The sequence below is a fragment of the Arvicola amphibius genome, chromosome 12, assembly GCF_903992535.2.
Source record: "Arvicola amphibius chromosome 12, mArvAmp1.2, whole genome shotgun sequence".
Taxonomy (NCBI): domain Eukaryota; kingdom Metazoa; phylum Chordata; class Mammalia; order Rodentia; family Cricetidae; genus Arvicola; species Arvicola amphibius.
Window position 1 is genome coordinate 15,529,209 of NC_052058.2, and position 18,139 is coordinate 15,547,347.

Sequence of the window (18,139 nt, forward strand, 5' to 3'; positions counted from 1 at the left end):
CACACTTCTGTCCCGAACCTGCCTTGGCTCCTGTTACTTTGAGATCCTTAATAACCTAGGGCTTTCCCACACGTGGAATAAAACATTATGTTCGTCACTGCAAAATATGATACAGCAGAAGGAGCCCTAATTAAAACCAAACAGAGTTTTCACACATCTCCATTCCTTACTCTATTTGGGTCTTCCATAGTGAAGAAGCCCGTTCATGAGTATGGAATCAGCTGTTTATAGCTTACACACTGAAGCTTCCGGAAACGCCATTCCTTGATTTGTGTTTGTTTTGGGCCTTGTTTTATGTAGTTACTGCTGCAGAGAAATATTAATAGCTCCACTTCATATAAACACAAGTAGTTTCTAGACACTTGTGCCGAGGATTAAAAGTGTTTGTGGTGTTTCAGTAATGTTAGCCAGTTCTGCAACCGCCTGTGTTTTGTATTTCTGGGGAGATAGTGAAGTGAGAATTATGGCTTGAGAGTGTTCTACACTTCTTTCTTTCTTTCTTTCTTTCTTTCTTTCTTTCTTTCTTTCTTTCTTTCTTTCTTCCTCTTCCTCTTCCTCTTCCTCTTCCTCTTCCTCTCCTCCTCCTCCTCCTCCTCCTTCTCCTCCTCCTCCTCCTCCTCCTCCTCCCTCTTCTTCCTCTTTCTTCTCTTCCTCCTGTTCCTTCTTTTCATTTTTTTTTCAAGACAGGGTTTCTCTATGTAGCCCTGGCTGTCTTGGAACTCACTTTATAGACCAGGCTGGCCTCGAACTCAGAGATCCACCTGCCTCTGCCTCCCAAGTGCTGGGGTCAAAGGTGTGTGCCACCATGCCTGGCTCTACATGACTTCTTAATTTCTACCCCCTCCTGGCTTCCTGTTTTCTGGAGGTTTCCTTTCAGAAAGTGATAGTTTAATCTTGCTACCCCATTCACTTTTAGTGGGAGTCCGGAAGTCTTGGCTTGGATGGGAGAGCACTTGATGTTTCTGGGCTGGCTAAGAAATTGAAATGTCTCCGGAATCATAGTGTGGACGTCATGTCTATGTGCGACCACAGGGGTTGTCTTCATTTTGCTACTGTTTTATTTAGCTGATAGTAGGGGCTTGGGGTTTCGCCATTGTGACAGCATTGTCTCATGACTGCTGAGGGAACATTTGAGAGTAGGGAGGTGAAAGTCATGTCTCTGTATAAAGTGCCATGTTCTCTTTTTAAAAGATTTTAGTTGGGCCAAAGTGTTCACATCACTTATCCATTCGCCGACTATTAGGTTACCAGCCAATTGCTTGGCTAGCTGTCAGGTACTGAGAAAGAAGACAATGCAGAGGCCATGCTTCGACACCGAGTGAGGGCAGGAGCTCTGGCCACCCAATCAGAGAACAGTTCTCTGGAACTTACTTTACACTGTAAATTTAAGTATTCTGGGACGCCAGACTTCATGGCAGCTGTCTTTTGGGAGAGACAGATGCACTTTGAAAAATTCACTGTAAAACACATTTTAAACCATCTTCTATTTTTGCTTGTCATTTTGATTTCAAAATTACTCCATTGAGAGAAAAACACGGCCATAAAAATCAGTTTCGAGTTTGTAGAAGTAGCAAGTTATTAAGAAAATAGCAAATAAAATTAAGTAAAAAGGCCAATGAGATGGCTCAGCAGGTACAAGTGCTTGCCATGCAAGCGCAATGACCCAAGTTCGATTCCCAGAACCCTCTGCAACCCATGGTATAACTAACTAAAAATTCCACAGTCGTCTAAATGGGCCAGTAGAGGAAGAGCAGCAACAACGGGAAGGCTGTGACATTCAAAAGGAGATCTTTAAGAGACAATTAAAATTTGCCATTTAAGGTAGCACATAATTTTGAAAACGCATTCAAGTAATGGTATTTTAAAACCTGTTTCTCTAATTTTCTCTTGGGGAAAATGGATGCTTTAATTTACTGCTATTGGGATTCTTTCAGTTTCGTCAAGGCTGATGAGTTACAAATTTCCATCTCCTGATACTATTATAAATGAGCAATAAACCGGGATATTGCTTTGTGGTGAAATGGGTGAACTTACCTGAAAAGAAGCAATTATCTCTGTATTGAAAGATGTTTCATAGCAGCCTAATGTATAGGAAGAAAAGAAAGCTGATGTGTTAACATTTTCTTAGCTTCTTCTATCATCTAGGTAGAAACCCCAAAATATTCGCTTCTCTCTTGTCTTTGAGAGTGGTTGGTACTGATTTGTCAGCTTGACAAGATTGAGAAGCGCAGTGGATATAAACCACTGGACCTGTCTGTGAGGGAACGTCTAGATGAGATAAGTCGGGTTGGGTTGCAAGACCTGTCCTAAACGTGAGCGACACCATCCTGTTGGCTGGAGTCCTGGACTGAATAAAACTGAAGAAGAGAGCTGAGTCCTGTATCCATCTCGCTACTTTCGGAGTGTGGACACCGCGTGACCAGCCTGTATTATGCTCCTGCTGCCATCCATGGTTTCCCGCCACGATGGATTTTACCCTTGCATATAGACCAAAATAATCCTTCCCTCCTTAGGGGAATTGTGTCAGGTATTTTTCTCAGCAATGCATGAGGCAGGAATGCAATGAGTCTGTTCTTTCAGATAAAAGTATATAAATGTTTTCAAAAGACTGTTTAGTTAGGGATACTAGCCTTACCAAATGGTTGACACATATGTTGTGACTTCAGAGCACTTCATATTTTGGATTATTTGATAAGGTATGGTTAACCTTTCCTGTTATTTACTCTTATTTTAGTTCAGTGAGGTTAAATTGCCCACTGTTTCATAAATAAAGGTAAACAACAACTCAATCCCAGGTTAATGTGACTGTAGCGTCAATGATTCATCTATTACACCAAATTCTCTTAGAGCTTTGCTGAGGGAGAAGTGCAGTCTTAGAGAAATTCATTTATAAAGCACATACACAGCAAAATATGCTCCATGAGAATACTCAGTGACTGTGGATGAACGAGCAGTTCATAGAAGAGAAGCCCTAACAGTGAATGGATGTGTGAATGGGTGTGTAAAGATGTTCTAACCCGGCCGCTCGTGACGAAGAGCCCAACAGCACACAGTGAAGCAGCATCTCACATCCTCTGCCTGGCTATCAGGAGTTGACAGGATAGGCTTTCAGGGCGGCTCTTTACACTGCCTTAGGAGTGTGTGGCTATCTGCAGCCATGTTGGAGACCCATTTGTTAATGCACACAAAATTGTTCAAGCGTGCGTTTTTACAGCAGCGATTTCACTTCCAGCACTACATGTTCTATAGGGTTCGTTGTAGTTTAGTTTATAATAGTAAGAACATTGTCACGAACTTAGTGATCATTGTGTAGATATAGAACCAGTTCTGTCCACGTGGAAAGATAAAATAAGTTGTGATTTAAATTAACACTATAATTAAGGTGTATGTATATATTTGTATCTGAATCATATATATGTATATGTTTAAGAGGCAGTCTTTACTCAAGGGTCAGATAGAATGGGTTTTTAAATAAAATAATCATATTTGTGTTTATAAATATATAATATGCTTAAATATTTATATGTAAATTTTTTAAGAATAGATTTTAGTCACTTCACATTATCCAGATTTTTTTATCCTAGTTCTCTGTCTCTCTCTCTGTGTTTGTCTCTCTGTCTGTCTGTCTCTGTCTCTCTCTCTGTCTGTCTCTGTGTCTCTGTCTCTGTGTCTCTGTCTCTGTCTCTCTCTCTCTCTCTCTCTCTCTCTGTCTCTCTCTCTCTCTCTCTCTCTCTCTCACTGTGTAGTCCTGGCCGACCCGGAACTTGCTTTGTAGACCAGACTGTCCTCCATCCAGCTCCTCTGCCTTCTAAGCAATGGGGTTAAAGGCATGTGCCATCATGATTGGCTTGACCTTAATCTTGAAAGGCAGAAACCACATGGATGGTAAGACATACTGCTGTATTTGAGAAGAAACACTAATGGGCTTGGTCTTAGAGCCTTTGCCTAGGTTGTGCGTGATCCTGGGGAGGGGAGGGGAGGCAAGGCTGGAGAGATGGCTCAGAGGTTAAGAGCATTGCCTGCTTTTCCAAAGGTCCTGAGTTCAATTAAGTTGAATACACAGGACTTGTTGTTTTCGGGTGTAAGCCATCGGTGTGTTGCATTCATTGGAATTTTACCTGTGGTCCTTTCAGTGTTTATGCTGTGTGGTGTCTGTTAGCAGTACTTAAGTGGTACTTGATTTGAATCTTTGGGCTGAGCCAGAGGTGTTTTTTTTTTTTTTTTTTTTTTTTATCATTTTAGACTTTAAGATTTAGGGAGAATCAAATACTTTTAGGATATCAAAGTTGTATTTCTAGAGTTGGCTGAAAAGGTTTCTAGGATCACTGAAAAAAAAGTCCTTCTTTTGGTATTTTGGCTCGTGTGTGTGTGTGTGTGTGTGTGTGTGTGTGTGTACGTCTGTCTGTCTTGCCAGAAAAAAAAATCCTAGCATACTTCAGTACCAAGAGTGTCAGCAATTTTCAATTACTAACTATCAACATGACTTACAACTTGTAAAACCTTGTAGCAGACAATGTTCGTATAATGGGAGAGTTGGAATCTGTGCTCTCAAAAAAGAATGTTAATTTGCTCCTCAACTTGTTACAGATACTGCGCACACAGCAAATGGGAGGTGTAAGTCATAATTGCCTTTTAATATCATCGGAGATTTAATAGTCTCCCCTGGCTTTAATTTCCATAAAGGAAAGATTCAAAAAACATTTTTTTCCTGCTTCCAAGTTAGACCTTGGCGAGACAAGCCTAGGCAGCCATTGGCGCTGAATTGAAATTAACAAGGGTAGAGGCTTTGGTGCCTGTATGAAGCAGGGAAGGAAGCACAGGATGCCAGGCAACATTTAAGGCCATGGTCATTTGTTCTTGGTCATGAGGGTTTTAAAGTGATGCCTGTAAACTGTCTGAATGAGTGAGCACTACTACACACATGTAGATTTTGCTTTTTCAGCAGCCCTGGGAGAGACATGTAAAACCTTATTTTTACTCCTTTCTGATGTGGTATATGAATGAAATTATCTATGCTATACAAAGCATAGCGTTAGAGGAAATTACCTCCATTTGAAAATGCACTTAGGTGATTCGCCTGTCTCTCGTGGTAGATAGCCTCAGCCGATTCGCTTCTCTGTCATGGTAGCTATCCTGTTGCTGAAGGAATTAACTTCCCTTTCCTGTACCACAGCCCTAACACTCACTCCTGTTCAATAGTCCATCCACGAGAAAGTGACTTCTGTTTGGACTCTGGTCTTGGGCAGCCCATGACTTCTCTGAATTCTCTTCCCCGTGGCCCTTTCTGCACACGCTGTCTGCTCAACTGATCTTGGCTGCGGTGGCTCAGGAGTTTTCACCACATTGCTCCCCGACAATCGTGTGCACAGGCTACATGGTTTCACTGTGGTCCCTCACATTGCTCCCCGACAATCGTGCGCACAGGCTACATGGTTTCACTGTGGTCCCTCACGGAACACTAGAGTTTGTGTTCCCGTTGGCCGTAAAGACAATGGCTTTAATTTAGGGATCTGAGGACAGTGGACAGGGCAGGTCCCAGTGGGTAGCCACCTCCCCTGATACTTGCCATTCCTTTGTTTAAGAGTTAGTAAGGATTTAAATTGCTTGTTTTCCTTCCAGGAGGGTTTGGTGCCAGTGAGCAGGAGATTCAATTTCCCTGAAATATTGGTCATTATGTTTTCTTATTTTCTGTTTTATATGCTAGTATTGTGAGATACACTGATAGGGAACACAGGAAAACAAACCTAAATCACTTCTGCTTTCTGTTTCTCATGGAGTTATATTCTTTGACCACATCTGTTGCTTTGTATTAAAAATCATTTGTTAGTTTATATGGATGCTAGAGTGAATCTCTTTAATTTTGAAAAAGGCCTTTGGGCCCAAACCAGCATAATTACGATTTGGCAACAAGAAAATGGAAGATCCTGTCTCTAAGTTGTTTTGAATATTCAAGCCAAAGGGAGGTCTTATGTTTAGCATTTTCTAGCATCTTCCATTTAGTTAGAGTTAGAATAATTTCACTGCTCTGGAAGAATAGCATGATTTTAATTGAGATAATCTTTTTCTCAGTGTAGAATTTCCACGAAGAACCGGCCAAGCATTTGCCCACACAGCATTACCATTTTTAATGAATCCTAATGCTTAGATTTCAAAGATATAAGCATGAAAATTTTGTAAAGATATATTATTAATATGGTCTTTTTGCATGAAAAGCATCTATTTAGACTTTATTTACCTAGTTATGTTTGGCTTTCTCCATGTAAAGAAAGTATGTTTTTCTCCATGGGATTTATTCCTGAGAGCTGCTCATGGTAGCCGTTGGAAGCCCTCATGTACATCTTCCCAAAGACCATTTTATATCTCAGTGGTGTGAACAATATTTTCTTAGGAATTCTACCCATAGAATCATCCTTATAACTGGTTTTAAGCTGTGTAATGTTAAGTCAGTTTGCCCAAATCAGTATTTTCCCTGACAGTTGTAAGTAACGTAAGTTTTACCCAATTCTCTTGTTTTGCGGCTCAGATTTCTTGCCCAAGGTCTGTTTTGTCAGTCAGCCACACACTCAACCTTGGGCTTTGAGATTTTATTCAGTTTGCTGATGGCCCCTGGATGAGGACCGTGAACCCGAGGGCCGATGAAATTTTGCCTCCAAGTTCGAAGTAAGTGCATCACTGGGAAACTGGATTATTTTCTTAGAGCCTCTTTCATGTTGAAATTCTATAGTTGTGCCTCCACACAAGGCTCCTGGAAGCCAGCACTAGGGGTCTGCATGCTCCACAAGCGATCTGCCAACCAGGCCAGCACAGGGGTCTGCATGCTCCACAAGCGATCTGCCAACCAGGCCAGCACAGGGGTCTGCATGCTCCACAAGCGATCTGCCAACCAAGCTACATCCCAGGTCTATTTTTTTTTTCTTCACAGAATTTTCTTCTTAATAACTTGAGAAAGAAATCACCATTTTTGGCTTCTTGTTGTTTTGGTGCACGTGCTAAGAATTGTGGGCAAATTGAAATGTCTGTATTCTGGTCTTCAACATAGCCAGTCAAGTCTCAGTTATGAGAGAAATGCCAGTTCTGAGTGGACCCTTGCCACCCTTGGGATAACGCCCTTGTGAAGGGATGCTCCTATAACCTGAAAATGAGCCACTCGTTGCTTCTCGACCCCAGGACAACCATACTCCCCTGATAATGTGAACAACTTGCATCATCTTCCAACCTCATTCATAGTTGTTGCTTGCACAAGAGCCGGAGACTCAAAGAAGACAGTGACTTTAGGTCGTTTGCCCTTGGCTGTGCTGTGGCTCCTTCACGCCCAGCATGTTCTCCGCGGGCACGTGGAGTCACCTGGAGCCTCACGCTTCTAGGGCATTTTGCTTGTGTTCTGCCACATTTAGAAAAAGCCTCACGATTTACATAAAAACCTGTTCTTCATTCATTTTCATTCAGTGTTTCTCCTTTTAGTCCCAGGAATTGCCTAAAATAAGCGGTCTCTTTTCTGGAAGATTACTAGTTATTTCTGGTTTTGATTTGATGTATGCGTTTCTCGCTGCTGCTTTCGAGAAGTGCAGCTTTGTTTTTCATTTGATGCACTTAAAAGAGAGAGAGAGAGGAGAATGTTTTCTAAAATGCCTGCAAGCCTTGATTCTTTGTCTTCCTCCTTTTTCTTCTGTTGTTCAAGAGCTTCTCAGCAGGGGTCCTTACCCCCAGCATCCAAGCGCACCCCAAGAGGAAAGTGGGACTCTACTTGGAATCCCTGGCTGCTCTAAACAGGCACTCACAAAGTTTTCCTTAGATTCAGTTAACTTGGTTTTTGGAACTTGAGAATTAAAATCTTTTTATTTGTTTATAAAAATTGTGACCATCTGATGGCTTCGTTGTGGGATTTCTGGTCAAAGCAAGCAGCAGTTGAACTCTTCTGTTGCCTGGGTCATCTTGCATAGTTTGCGACAATGCTGCCCTAGAATGCGCCGCGGCTCCTGGTGGAAGGGCGGTGGAGCGGGTGTGGTCCTGGCCGCTGTTCATCACTAATATTCGTCAATATCTCCATTCCTTTCACTGTTTCCCAGAAGTAAACACCAGAACTTTGTGTCGATGGGGATCTTTATTTCCAGGCAACAGAAGTAACCTCTGAATGAGGTAGACAAAGAGAAGCCCATATGAGTCTGAAGAGGCGTATTGGGCGCAGGCAGTCTTTATTCTTTGAGCCTCTTCCCGACGTTTGCCGGCTGTCCTGGGACTGGCTCATCACCCTCTACGCTGGTTATCTTTGGGCAGATTTGGGTTACTTTTGCTTACGGTCTGTTAGAAGACTGACTGTTTACTCTTATTTCCTCCTATAATTATAACCATTGACTTAAGTCAGATATGAGAGCCATTGGCAATTGTTTCTGTTCACCTGTATTTTGAGTTTGTTGTGGATGAAGGGGACCAGTGTGACTCGGTGGCCATGTCTGGAGACTGAAAGTCCCCTGCAGCTGTTGCTTCCCCAGCATTGTTTCAAATCACGACTGAGTCTTGGGTTACAGTCCCACTTATTCCTAACATCCTTACAAGAGTTATTGGGTAACATTTTCTTTCTTGCTTGCTAATCCATTCTGTTGTAGTGTTGTGTACTGTTTCATTTAAAACATTTGCCATGCAATTTTAGTTTTTACTTTCTGCCTTCGTTGGATTTCTATTATTATAAAATGTGTTTTTTTTCTTGTTATTTGTTTGTGTTTTGAGATAGTGCCTCAGAGGTAATCCTCCTGCCTCCGTCTCCTGAGTGCCTGGATCACAGATGTGCACCACTGTCTGCCTCTAATTTAAATTCTTGATTTGCATGTTTAGCCCATTTAGTTTCAGCTTTTTTTCTTTTACGTGGATATTTAAAGTTAAAATTTTTCTGTATTAGTACAAGTTTGGGTATTTCCCTCATTATTTACTTAAAATATATCTCCTAATTTTCATTGTGACTCCTCTGTTCCTCAGACAATATAGAAGCGTGTCTCACATATCCAGAAGAGACTTTATTGCTTTTCTTAAAAAAACATTTTCTAGGGAGATAGTTTGGCTGTTCTTCCAGAGGTCCTGAGTTCAATTCCCAGCAACCACATGGTGGCTCACAACCATCTGTAATAAGATCTGGTGTCCTCTTCTGGCCTGCAGGCAGAACACTGTAAACATAACAAATAATAAATCTTTGGGAAAAATATGTTTAAAAAATGTTTTTTAAACTGAGCGGTGGTGGCCCACACCTTTAATCCCAGCACTTGGGAGGCAGAAGCAGGCGGATCTCTGTGAATTCAAGGCCAGCCTGGTCTACAGAGCTAGTTCCAGGACAGGTTCCACAAACTACAGAGAACCTTGTCTCGAAAAAAAATGTTTTCTCATCTCTCCATTGGTAGAGAAAATGACTGGTACTATTTATTCTCCTGGGTACTTTTTGGGAGTGGCCAGTGATGCAAGAAAAAGTCATGTGACGACACAGCCACATGACAGGCACAAGTGACTTGCCCAGTTACTTTTTCCTTATTTGCTTGGTCAATGAATTTCCAGTAGAGAGTCTGTATTTTTGCATACATTATTGTACATTTTATATACATTATTATATATTTTTATATAATAACTACCTCTTACATGGTGCTTCCTGTATTCCAGACATTTTTTAAGGTCCTTCCAAATATTAACTTAATTGTGTGTTGTTCATTTTTTTCTCTTAAAGGTCCATTATTTGTACTCTATATATTTTGAGACTTGATATATTTATTACTGGCTACATGACAGCTAGTGAGTTGGCTGGGGTCTTTTATCATTACCCTTTGACCTCCTTTATCTCTTATCATTCTTTTAACCTTTTCCTGATATTGATCTGATCACATAGGCTTTTTTTTATAGTTTGCCTGATGTGGCCTTCTCTTCCCATCTTGCGTGCCTTTTTGTTTGAAGCATGAGTGAATTCAATTTTTCTCCAGTTTTCCTTATGAATGGCAGTAGAATTTGATGGTTAGAAGCAAAACTTCAGGCCAGGTCGATTGGTTTGGTTTGCCGTTTAGTGTGTAGAATTTGGCAGCTCCCCTTTTACCCCTTTGTCCATGGCATCTCTCCATGCCATGCCCTGCTCTCAGCCAGGCCCTCTAGTGGGAAGGTAGCAGATGGTCAAGTTCTCATTTTCAGTAAGGTTGTTGTCACCTCGCAGAGTCACATGGCACGGTCACCTCATGCTTCCCTAGCTAATTTCTACTGTAGCATATCTCTCTCTCTCTCTCTCTCTCTCTCTCATTTATTATTTATTTATTCATTCATTCATTCATTTATTTATTTATTTATTATTTATTTAAAGACAGGATCTTACATGTAGCTCTGGTTGTCCTAGAACTCACTATGTAGATCACTCTGGTTCATCACTGATATCCCCCAGCCTCTGTCTCTGCTGAGTTTAAAGGTGTGTGCCACCACACCCAGCTAGCATCTACTTTTGATGTCTTCAAAATGTATTAAGTATTTCCAAAGTGGACACAGTAAGACCGCTCATCTTAGAGGACTCTTCCAAGTAAAACATGCGTTAGGTGAACAGAGCACGGCACCGTGCCCAGCACACCAGTAAATGCTCACACCAAGTCTCTCTGTTTTCCCATTGACTCTGTTATATTCTGACCGTTAGTGCTTTGACCTTCCGGGACTCTGTCCACCAATTCACTGTCTTCTCTTTTTGGTCACCATTAATGTTACCAGACTTGCTAGTTTTAATGTTATGGTTTGGTCTTTTAAATGTCTGATTTTGTTGTTGTAGTTGCTCAGGTGACTTGGGAAAAACAGCTTTGATGCATCTCAGTCCTAATCCTGCCTGTCTGAAGTAGGATTTAATGGAGTTTCTAAATCATTTCCTAGCAGGAGTCTATGTTATGAAGCTTGATAAACTCCGTACCTAGGATGTATGATTTCGGCGATCTGGGGAGATGACTCATAATTTGTCTTTTTATATTTGAAGTGTACAGAATACAGTTTGGGAATCCACAATCAGATGATTGAAAAACCTAAATTGTTCTAAAGTCTGAGACATTTTGAGCATTCACATGCTGAGGAAAAATCCCGTGCTGACCTTGTGTATCAGGTTGCATTCAGTCACAAGTGTACTAAAAATGCAGTCACTTCAGGCTCTCTGCACACAATATGTGAGGAATGGAAGTGCTGCTTGTGTTCGGAATTGGCTCCCATCTCTAAATCACCTCGTCGCAATTAAATACCGTAGCCAGAAAAATCTCAAATCCTAAACACTTGTCTTGTTCCAGACATTTCAGATAAGAGCAGCCCAGCCTGTACTTTGTCCAGGTGATGTATTGACCTGGGGTTCCCTATGGAGAGAGAAATGTTCCTGTGAATAGAAGTTTTATGATAGGAATATTGTCATGTATCAATTAAATTTAGCTTGAAAAGAAAATTAGCAGTAATGTTTATTGTACATCATGTGAATAGTCGTTTTTTTTTTTGTTGTTGTTAGTAGGGGTTGAATCTCAGACTTTATACATAATAGACACTGAGTGACCTATGTCCCTAGGCTCCAGTTGTGAATTTTCTTAATGCCTCTGGACCCTGTATTTTAAATTGGTTAGCATGTTAAAATTATGCTGAATATTTTTGTTGTATGTCTCTTTCTTTGCGGGTGTGTGTGGAACTATTCACCTAAGATAGAGAGGACACTGACAACCAAAGAAAGGATTCCACCCGAGCCTGGCTTGCTGAACTGGTGAATTTGTTGAGGTGACTTACAGGAACCTGGGTGACTCACAAGCAGCTACATCAGGATATCCACTAGGTGGCCTGTAGGCAGCCTGTAGGTGGCCTGTAGGCGCCTAGGGCCACAGAGAAGCCCTGACTTCTTCAACCCTCTACTCACGTGGTGGTGATTGGAATGCTGAGGGAAGGGATGAATCTGACAGGACCTCCTCAACCTCATAATCTGGTCTTCTCCCTGTGTGAGGGGTTAATAGGCTGGACCTCTCGAGGGTCATCATAGCCGCTCTGCATCAGGATGGAGATGTTCATCAAACTGAGAGGAAATAGCTGTATTACAACCTGATACCACAACCACGTGTGCGTGCGTGTGCACGCGTATCCACTGTGCCTCTTTGCCTGTGCATGTGTGTAGAAGCCAGAGGCCACTTTGTGTGGCTTCCTTTAACGCTCTCCACCTTGCTTTTGAGACAGGGTCTCCCACTGAACTTAGGTCTTACCGTTTTCGCTGGCTGACAGTAGCCAGCATGCGCTGGGATCCACCTGGCTTCTGCTCTTGCCAGCACTGGGAATAAATGTGCACACCACCAAACCCAGCTTTTATGTGGGTGCTTAGATTCCAAGCTCAGTCTTCATGCTTGGGCAGCAAGCATCATTATAGCCCCTAAAAAAATAAGTCTAAGTCTTAAAGCCTCCTATGTGAGGGCTCTGCAGAACTAGTGATGTCAGCGAGCTGATTCCTGTTTTCTTTGCTCAGTCATACACGTTTCTCATTTATTTCTAACATGGAATTAATTGTTTTCAACAGGAAGGAAAAGCTGATGCGGTGTTCTCAATGCCGAATCGCCAAATACTGCAGTGCCAAGTGTCAGGTAAGACTACTGAGCTGTTCGGGCAAGCTTCAGATTGTCCTCCTGTGCGTCTGTTCTCTGTCACACCCAGGGCCGTTGTCTGCTCCCCTTTCATCTTTTTAAAAGACAAAACCAAAATGGTGATTGTTTTACTTGTTATTTTCTTTCAGTTTTAAATTTAATATTTGCGTAGTTTGAATAGGCTTTGTCAAGGAAGGAGGGAAGGAGCCCAGCGCACATCTTTAATTTCAGCACTTGGGAGGCAGAGGCAGGTGAATCTGTGTGAGTTCAAGGCCAGCCTGGTCTACAAGAGTTAGTTCCAGGACAGGCTCTAGAGCTACAGAGAAACCCTGTCTCGAAAAACAAAACAAAACAGAATGCCTAAACAAACAACCAACTCCCCCCCCAAAAAAAGGAGGGAAAGGAAGGAAAGGAAAAAGGGGGAGAGATAGAGACAGGCATAATTACATATATGTTCCTGTTAGGGCAAATAGTCAAAGCCAGGTACCAGCTACCACTTCTCCCCCAACACTTCTCCTAGTCTCCCCTTTAGCTGTGAATTCAGTGGATTATTTCACTGATGACATTACTGCCTTTGTGATCCAGTCAGCTACCAGTAGCACCAGCCGCGGGTCCAGCCTGTACTTTAACGCCCACACATTTGGTGGTGTGTTTCAGTTTAAACCATCATACCACTGTTAAGGTTTTTGTACAGACATATTTGAAAATCTATATATGTTTATAAAAGTAGATACAGGTTGTTTTGGCTCCGGTTCTTTCAAGTCTTGATTTCTTTTTTCACATTTAGAGACTATTTTGTATCACCAAATATATTTCATTATATTTATCTATATGTATATACACATATATATACATATACACATACACATAAACACATAGATATATTTGCCATTATCACAGTTTTCTTATTAATGAATGCTTAAATTTTCTCACAAACTTGTTATTATTAATAATATACCCAACATTATTTTTTAGGTTTTTGTATACTTCTAAAACTTAATTTCATGATAAATTTCTAATCATATTTTTTGGTAGAAGGATATATGCATTTTGAATTTTAAAGATAATGCCAAATTGCCTTCCTAAAGATTAAATTAATTTGTAATGAATATGGTTGTTAATATCTTTGGATATTCTTTTAAGGATGTATAATTAACATTCAGCATGACCTTTTCTTCGAATCTTTTGATTAATCATTTAATAAGAGGTATAATTATGTTCTAGTGGATTATATCATTGAAACGTCTTGTTGAAACGTTTGTGTCTGTGTCATCCCGTCCTCATTCATATTTTGGGATGTGTGTGTGCTTGTGTGCTTATGTGCACAGGCACTTACGTGTTCTTTCTTACTTGCTTGTGTGTTCTGTGCACAGGCACTTACCTGTTCTTTCTTACCATTATTCTAAGGGGTTCTTCTGCCATCTCATTTTATTTTTATTTATTTTTTTTTTTTGGTTTTTCGAGACAGGGTTTCTCTGCAGCTTTTTTAGAGCCTGTCCTGGAACTAGCTCTTGTAGACCAGGCTGGCCTCGAACTCACAGAGATCCGCCTGCCTCTGCCTTCCGAGTGCTGGGATTAAAGGCGTGCGCCACCACCGCCCGGCCCTGCCATCTCATTTTTGCCTTTGAAATTAGCCTCCTCAGAATGCAAACAAGATGATCTTAATGGAAGAGACTCCATATACAAAATTATCAGAGGATCCGAGTTCTGACAATACTTCTGCCACTTTCTAGTTAAATTATATCATAGGAAACACAAGGTCAGGCTTCAGTTTCTGAGTCTGCACTGATAAGAGCCACTATCTGTTAGGTCTCTGCTGGGTGCTAGGTGCTGAGAGCTAATATTGGTTAGGTATCTGCTGGGTGCTAGGTGCTGAGAGCTAATATTGGTTAGGTATCTGCTGGGTGTTAGGTGCTGAGAGCTAATATTTGTTAAGTATCTGCTGGGTGTTAGGTGCTGTCTTATTCCATTCAACTTTTTAGAACCTTGTAGAACTTGGCTACTGTCACCATGCTCAATTACCAGTAATAAACATCTCAGAACAGCAAGTGAATTGTTACACATCTCATAATTGATAATTGATACACCATAGATTTTGGGAAATAAATGTACATACTAACAGCACATGTCCAGATTTATGCTTACCTTCTAAATGTAAATTTCATTCTTGCAGCCGGGCAGTGGTGGCGCACGCCTTTAATCCCAGCACTCGGGAGGCAGAGGCTGGCAGATCTCTGTGAGTTTGAGGCCAACCTGGTCTACAAGAGCAAGTTCCAGGACGGGCACCAAAAACTACAGAGAAACCCTGTCTCAAAAAAAAAAAAAAAAAAAAAGAAATTCATTCTTGCTATAACATTCTGATTATATCTATTTTTCTTTTATCTGTTGCATTTGACATTTGTTTTTTGGCTAATTATTTTCACTCTGACCCTTGGTACATGCCCAGAAAGATCTTTATTCCTTATACCCGCCCTTCCCACAAACTATTTTATTTTGGTCTCAAAAGACACAAAAATTAAAATTCACAGTAGAAATCAAGAGCTAGGGAGATTGTTCAGTGGGTAAAGTGTGTGTGGGACAAGCATCATCCTGGGTTCAGATCATCAGATAGGACAGTACATCATGTGGTAACCCCAACTTCGTGGGAATCAGACAGGCTTGGGAGCAGAGCAGGCAGATCTCTGAAGTTCATTAGCCAGCCAGTCTAGATGAGTCCATGAGCTCAGGTACAGTGAGAGACTGTGTCTCCAAAAATAAAGGTGGAGAGCAATGAAGAAAAGATGCTCTATTTCAGTGTTGACCCTCCACACATATGTAGACATACATGCATGCATATCTCCACATGCACATAGGTGCACACCATACATAGAAATAATAGAGAGAGAGAGAGAGAGAGAGAGAGAGAGAGAGAGAGAGAGAGAGAGAGAGAGAGAACACATGCTTTTCACCCAAGATAAATCATAAAAGTCTATTTTATGGTGATATTTTAACCTCCTCAATTCCTCATAAATTTGGGCTCCATGTTTCCCCAAATGTCTGCTCAGGTGGAATACATATAGAAATGATGAATTAACAAACTATTTGACACACATCTTTTGTAAACTTCATTTCTAATCTCAGTGACCTAAGCCTTTATCCCCCCCCATAATTTTACAAATATATTTTCTCTGAGGCTACTTTCTCCAGTTATAATAAAACAGAGAAAAGAAAAACCCATTATCTGATGAGAACAAGTAGAGGGACTTTGGCAAGTGGGTATGTCACTTTGATTCATTGTGGTGTACGTGTTTTATTACATATATTAGTTATTCACTGTAGCATCAATAACAATGTCATGGTTAGATATAATGTGTAAGGCAATGGGGAAATAGCCAGCAAGATGAAGTATGTGTTGGTAGCTTGAGTGCGTGTCTATGTGCATGTGTGTATAGGGGTGCTGTGTGGGCGTAGAAGTGGCAGTCAGAGATTGGCCAGACATATGCATTTAAACTGCTCTAGTTACCCACACCTGAGGCCCAGAGCTAACTGCTGTAATTATTGTAGATACCTAGAAAGCCGCACAAAATTAAACTGACAAACTGAACTATGAGGATGATGAGCAATAATGAGCAGGAAGTAAAAGTAAGTGGAATGGAAATTGGTGTAGAGATTGTGACTCTAGAGCAAAAAATATGTTCGCCTGAGAGGGACATGACTTTGGTTCAATAATTGGGCCGTTTTTGTGAGCCTGTGGTGTTAATGAGTTGCCTGAGAAAGGTTTCGGGTAGTTTCAAGAGTGTAATGTGTTCTTTCTCCTCAAAGAATGCTGTCATTGTTAGCTTTCACATTTCATTTTTAAGCATAAGCAACCCACGAAATAAAAATTAAGATACTACAGAATTATGCAGGACTAAAACAATGGACATTTTCTTGTTTCCTTTTCTTGTTTTCTAAGATAATTTGTGTTTCTTTTTGTGAATGCAGTAGGATTCGAGGGCAACTGTCCCTCCGTGTTTCCTATGCATTTGGTCAGTCAGTGCACTTGCCTGTCCGCTGCCTGCACAGGATTATTTCTGATGCTGACAGGAATGGTTTTTCATTGGCGGCTTTAAGCTCCTGCCTGTGCCTTACTGAGGGGCATCCATCGCATTATTATTTCCTAGTGCGGGAACAGGTCTCCATATTGGCATAATGGAATATCACAGTTGATCCTGAGACTGAAAAGGAGAAACAGGCTGTTTTCTTATTAAGTAATTTTCAAAATGATAAACTGATAGCAATATTGAGAGCTTTTCTGGATTTCGTCTGGCTTGTGATATTTGCATTCGTAATTGACTTCATTGCTGAGCAAAGCACATGACCAGGTTTCTAGATCAAATTTCACTTACGAAGTTTTGAAAAGCATTATATTTATAGACAGAGGTTCTGTTTCATATTAGCGACTTTATATCTCTTTACATACATAAATCATATTTTGGGTCTGTGTTTTATGTGTAGTTATCAAATTATTTGATTGATTTTTATGGTGGAAAACTAATCTTACGTCAGTAAGCATTTCACAGGGCGATTTTATCAGTTGTTTTTTGGAACACTGTACTCAAAGTAGGGAACTGAGGAAAGCTAAACGTTTTGATTCTTTCAGAAATAACTGTGTTCCAGATCTCAGACTATAGGATTTGCAGTTTTATTTTCTATCCTGACAATCTCTTTTTTAATTGGTTTATCAAGACCATTGGCACTCAAAATGATTCTTGTTACTGATATCTATCATACCTGTTACTGTTTTCTGTTTCTTTTTCTGTTTTTTTTTTTTCATTTTCCTGCCTTGTGTAAGTTCTTTTTGTTTTGTTTTGTTTTGTTTCGAGACAGGGTTTCTCAGTATAGCCTTGGTTGTCCTGGAACTCACTCTGTAGACCAGGCTGGCCTCGAACTCACAGAGATCCGCCTGCCTCCCAAGTGCTGGGATTAAAGGCTTGCTCCACCACTGCCCAGCCTTTTGTATGTTCTTATCTAAACATTTTATTTGGAACTATTCTATTTTCTCTTCTTTCCTGTGCCTTTTAGTTTTTTGAGGTTGGGTCTTACTATGTAGCCCACACTGGCTTCAAATTCATGTATCCCTTGGGCTGGAGAGATGGCTTAGCGGTTAAGAGCATTGCCTGCTCTTCTAAAGGTCTGGAGTTCAATTCCCAGCAAGCACATGGTGGCTCACAACCATCTGTAATGAGGTCTGGTGCCCTCTTCTGGCCTTCAGGCATACATGCAGACAGAATATTGCATACATAATAAATAAATAAATAAATAAATAAATAAATAAATAAATAAAATCATACATGCCAAGACGGCTTAACTCTAAAGCCATCCTGCAATAGCGTTCTGAGTGCCTGGGTTAGAGGTGTATGTCACCATGTCCTCTCTCTAGGGAGCACACCTGTGAGGGTGAGAGTGGACCACATGGAAGACTGCAGCAGTAGTCTGGGCAGTCCTAGTGTTGTATTTAAACTGGACGTTTCATCTTGACTCTCCGTTGCTTGCTCTAAGTCATGCCAGCACTAGGGAGATGTTTTAAGATACTT

At 40.9% G+C, this 18,139-nt stretch overlaps 1 protein-coding gene across 1 annotated transcript in view; it reads left to right on the forward strand.

The window, feature by feature from the left end:
• Smyd3 (SET and MYND domain containing 3) overlaps positions 1-18,139 on the forward strand; it is a 560,425-nt gene that overhangs the window by 88,982 nt on the left and 453,304 nt on the right. Inside the window, exon 2 of the mRNA XM_038349799.1 lies at positions 12,521-12,584. Coding sequence (XP_038205727.1) covers positions 12,521-12,584 — 64 coding nt within the window. The remainder of the gene's footprint in view (positions 1-12,520; positions 12,585-18,139) is intronic.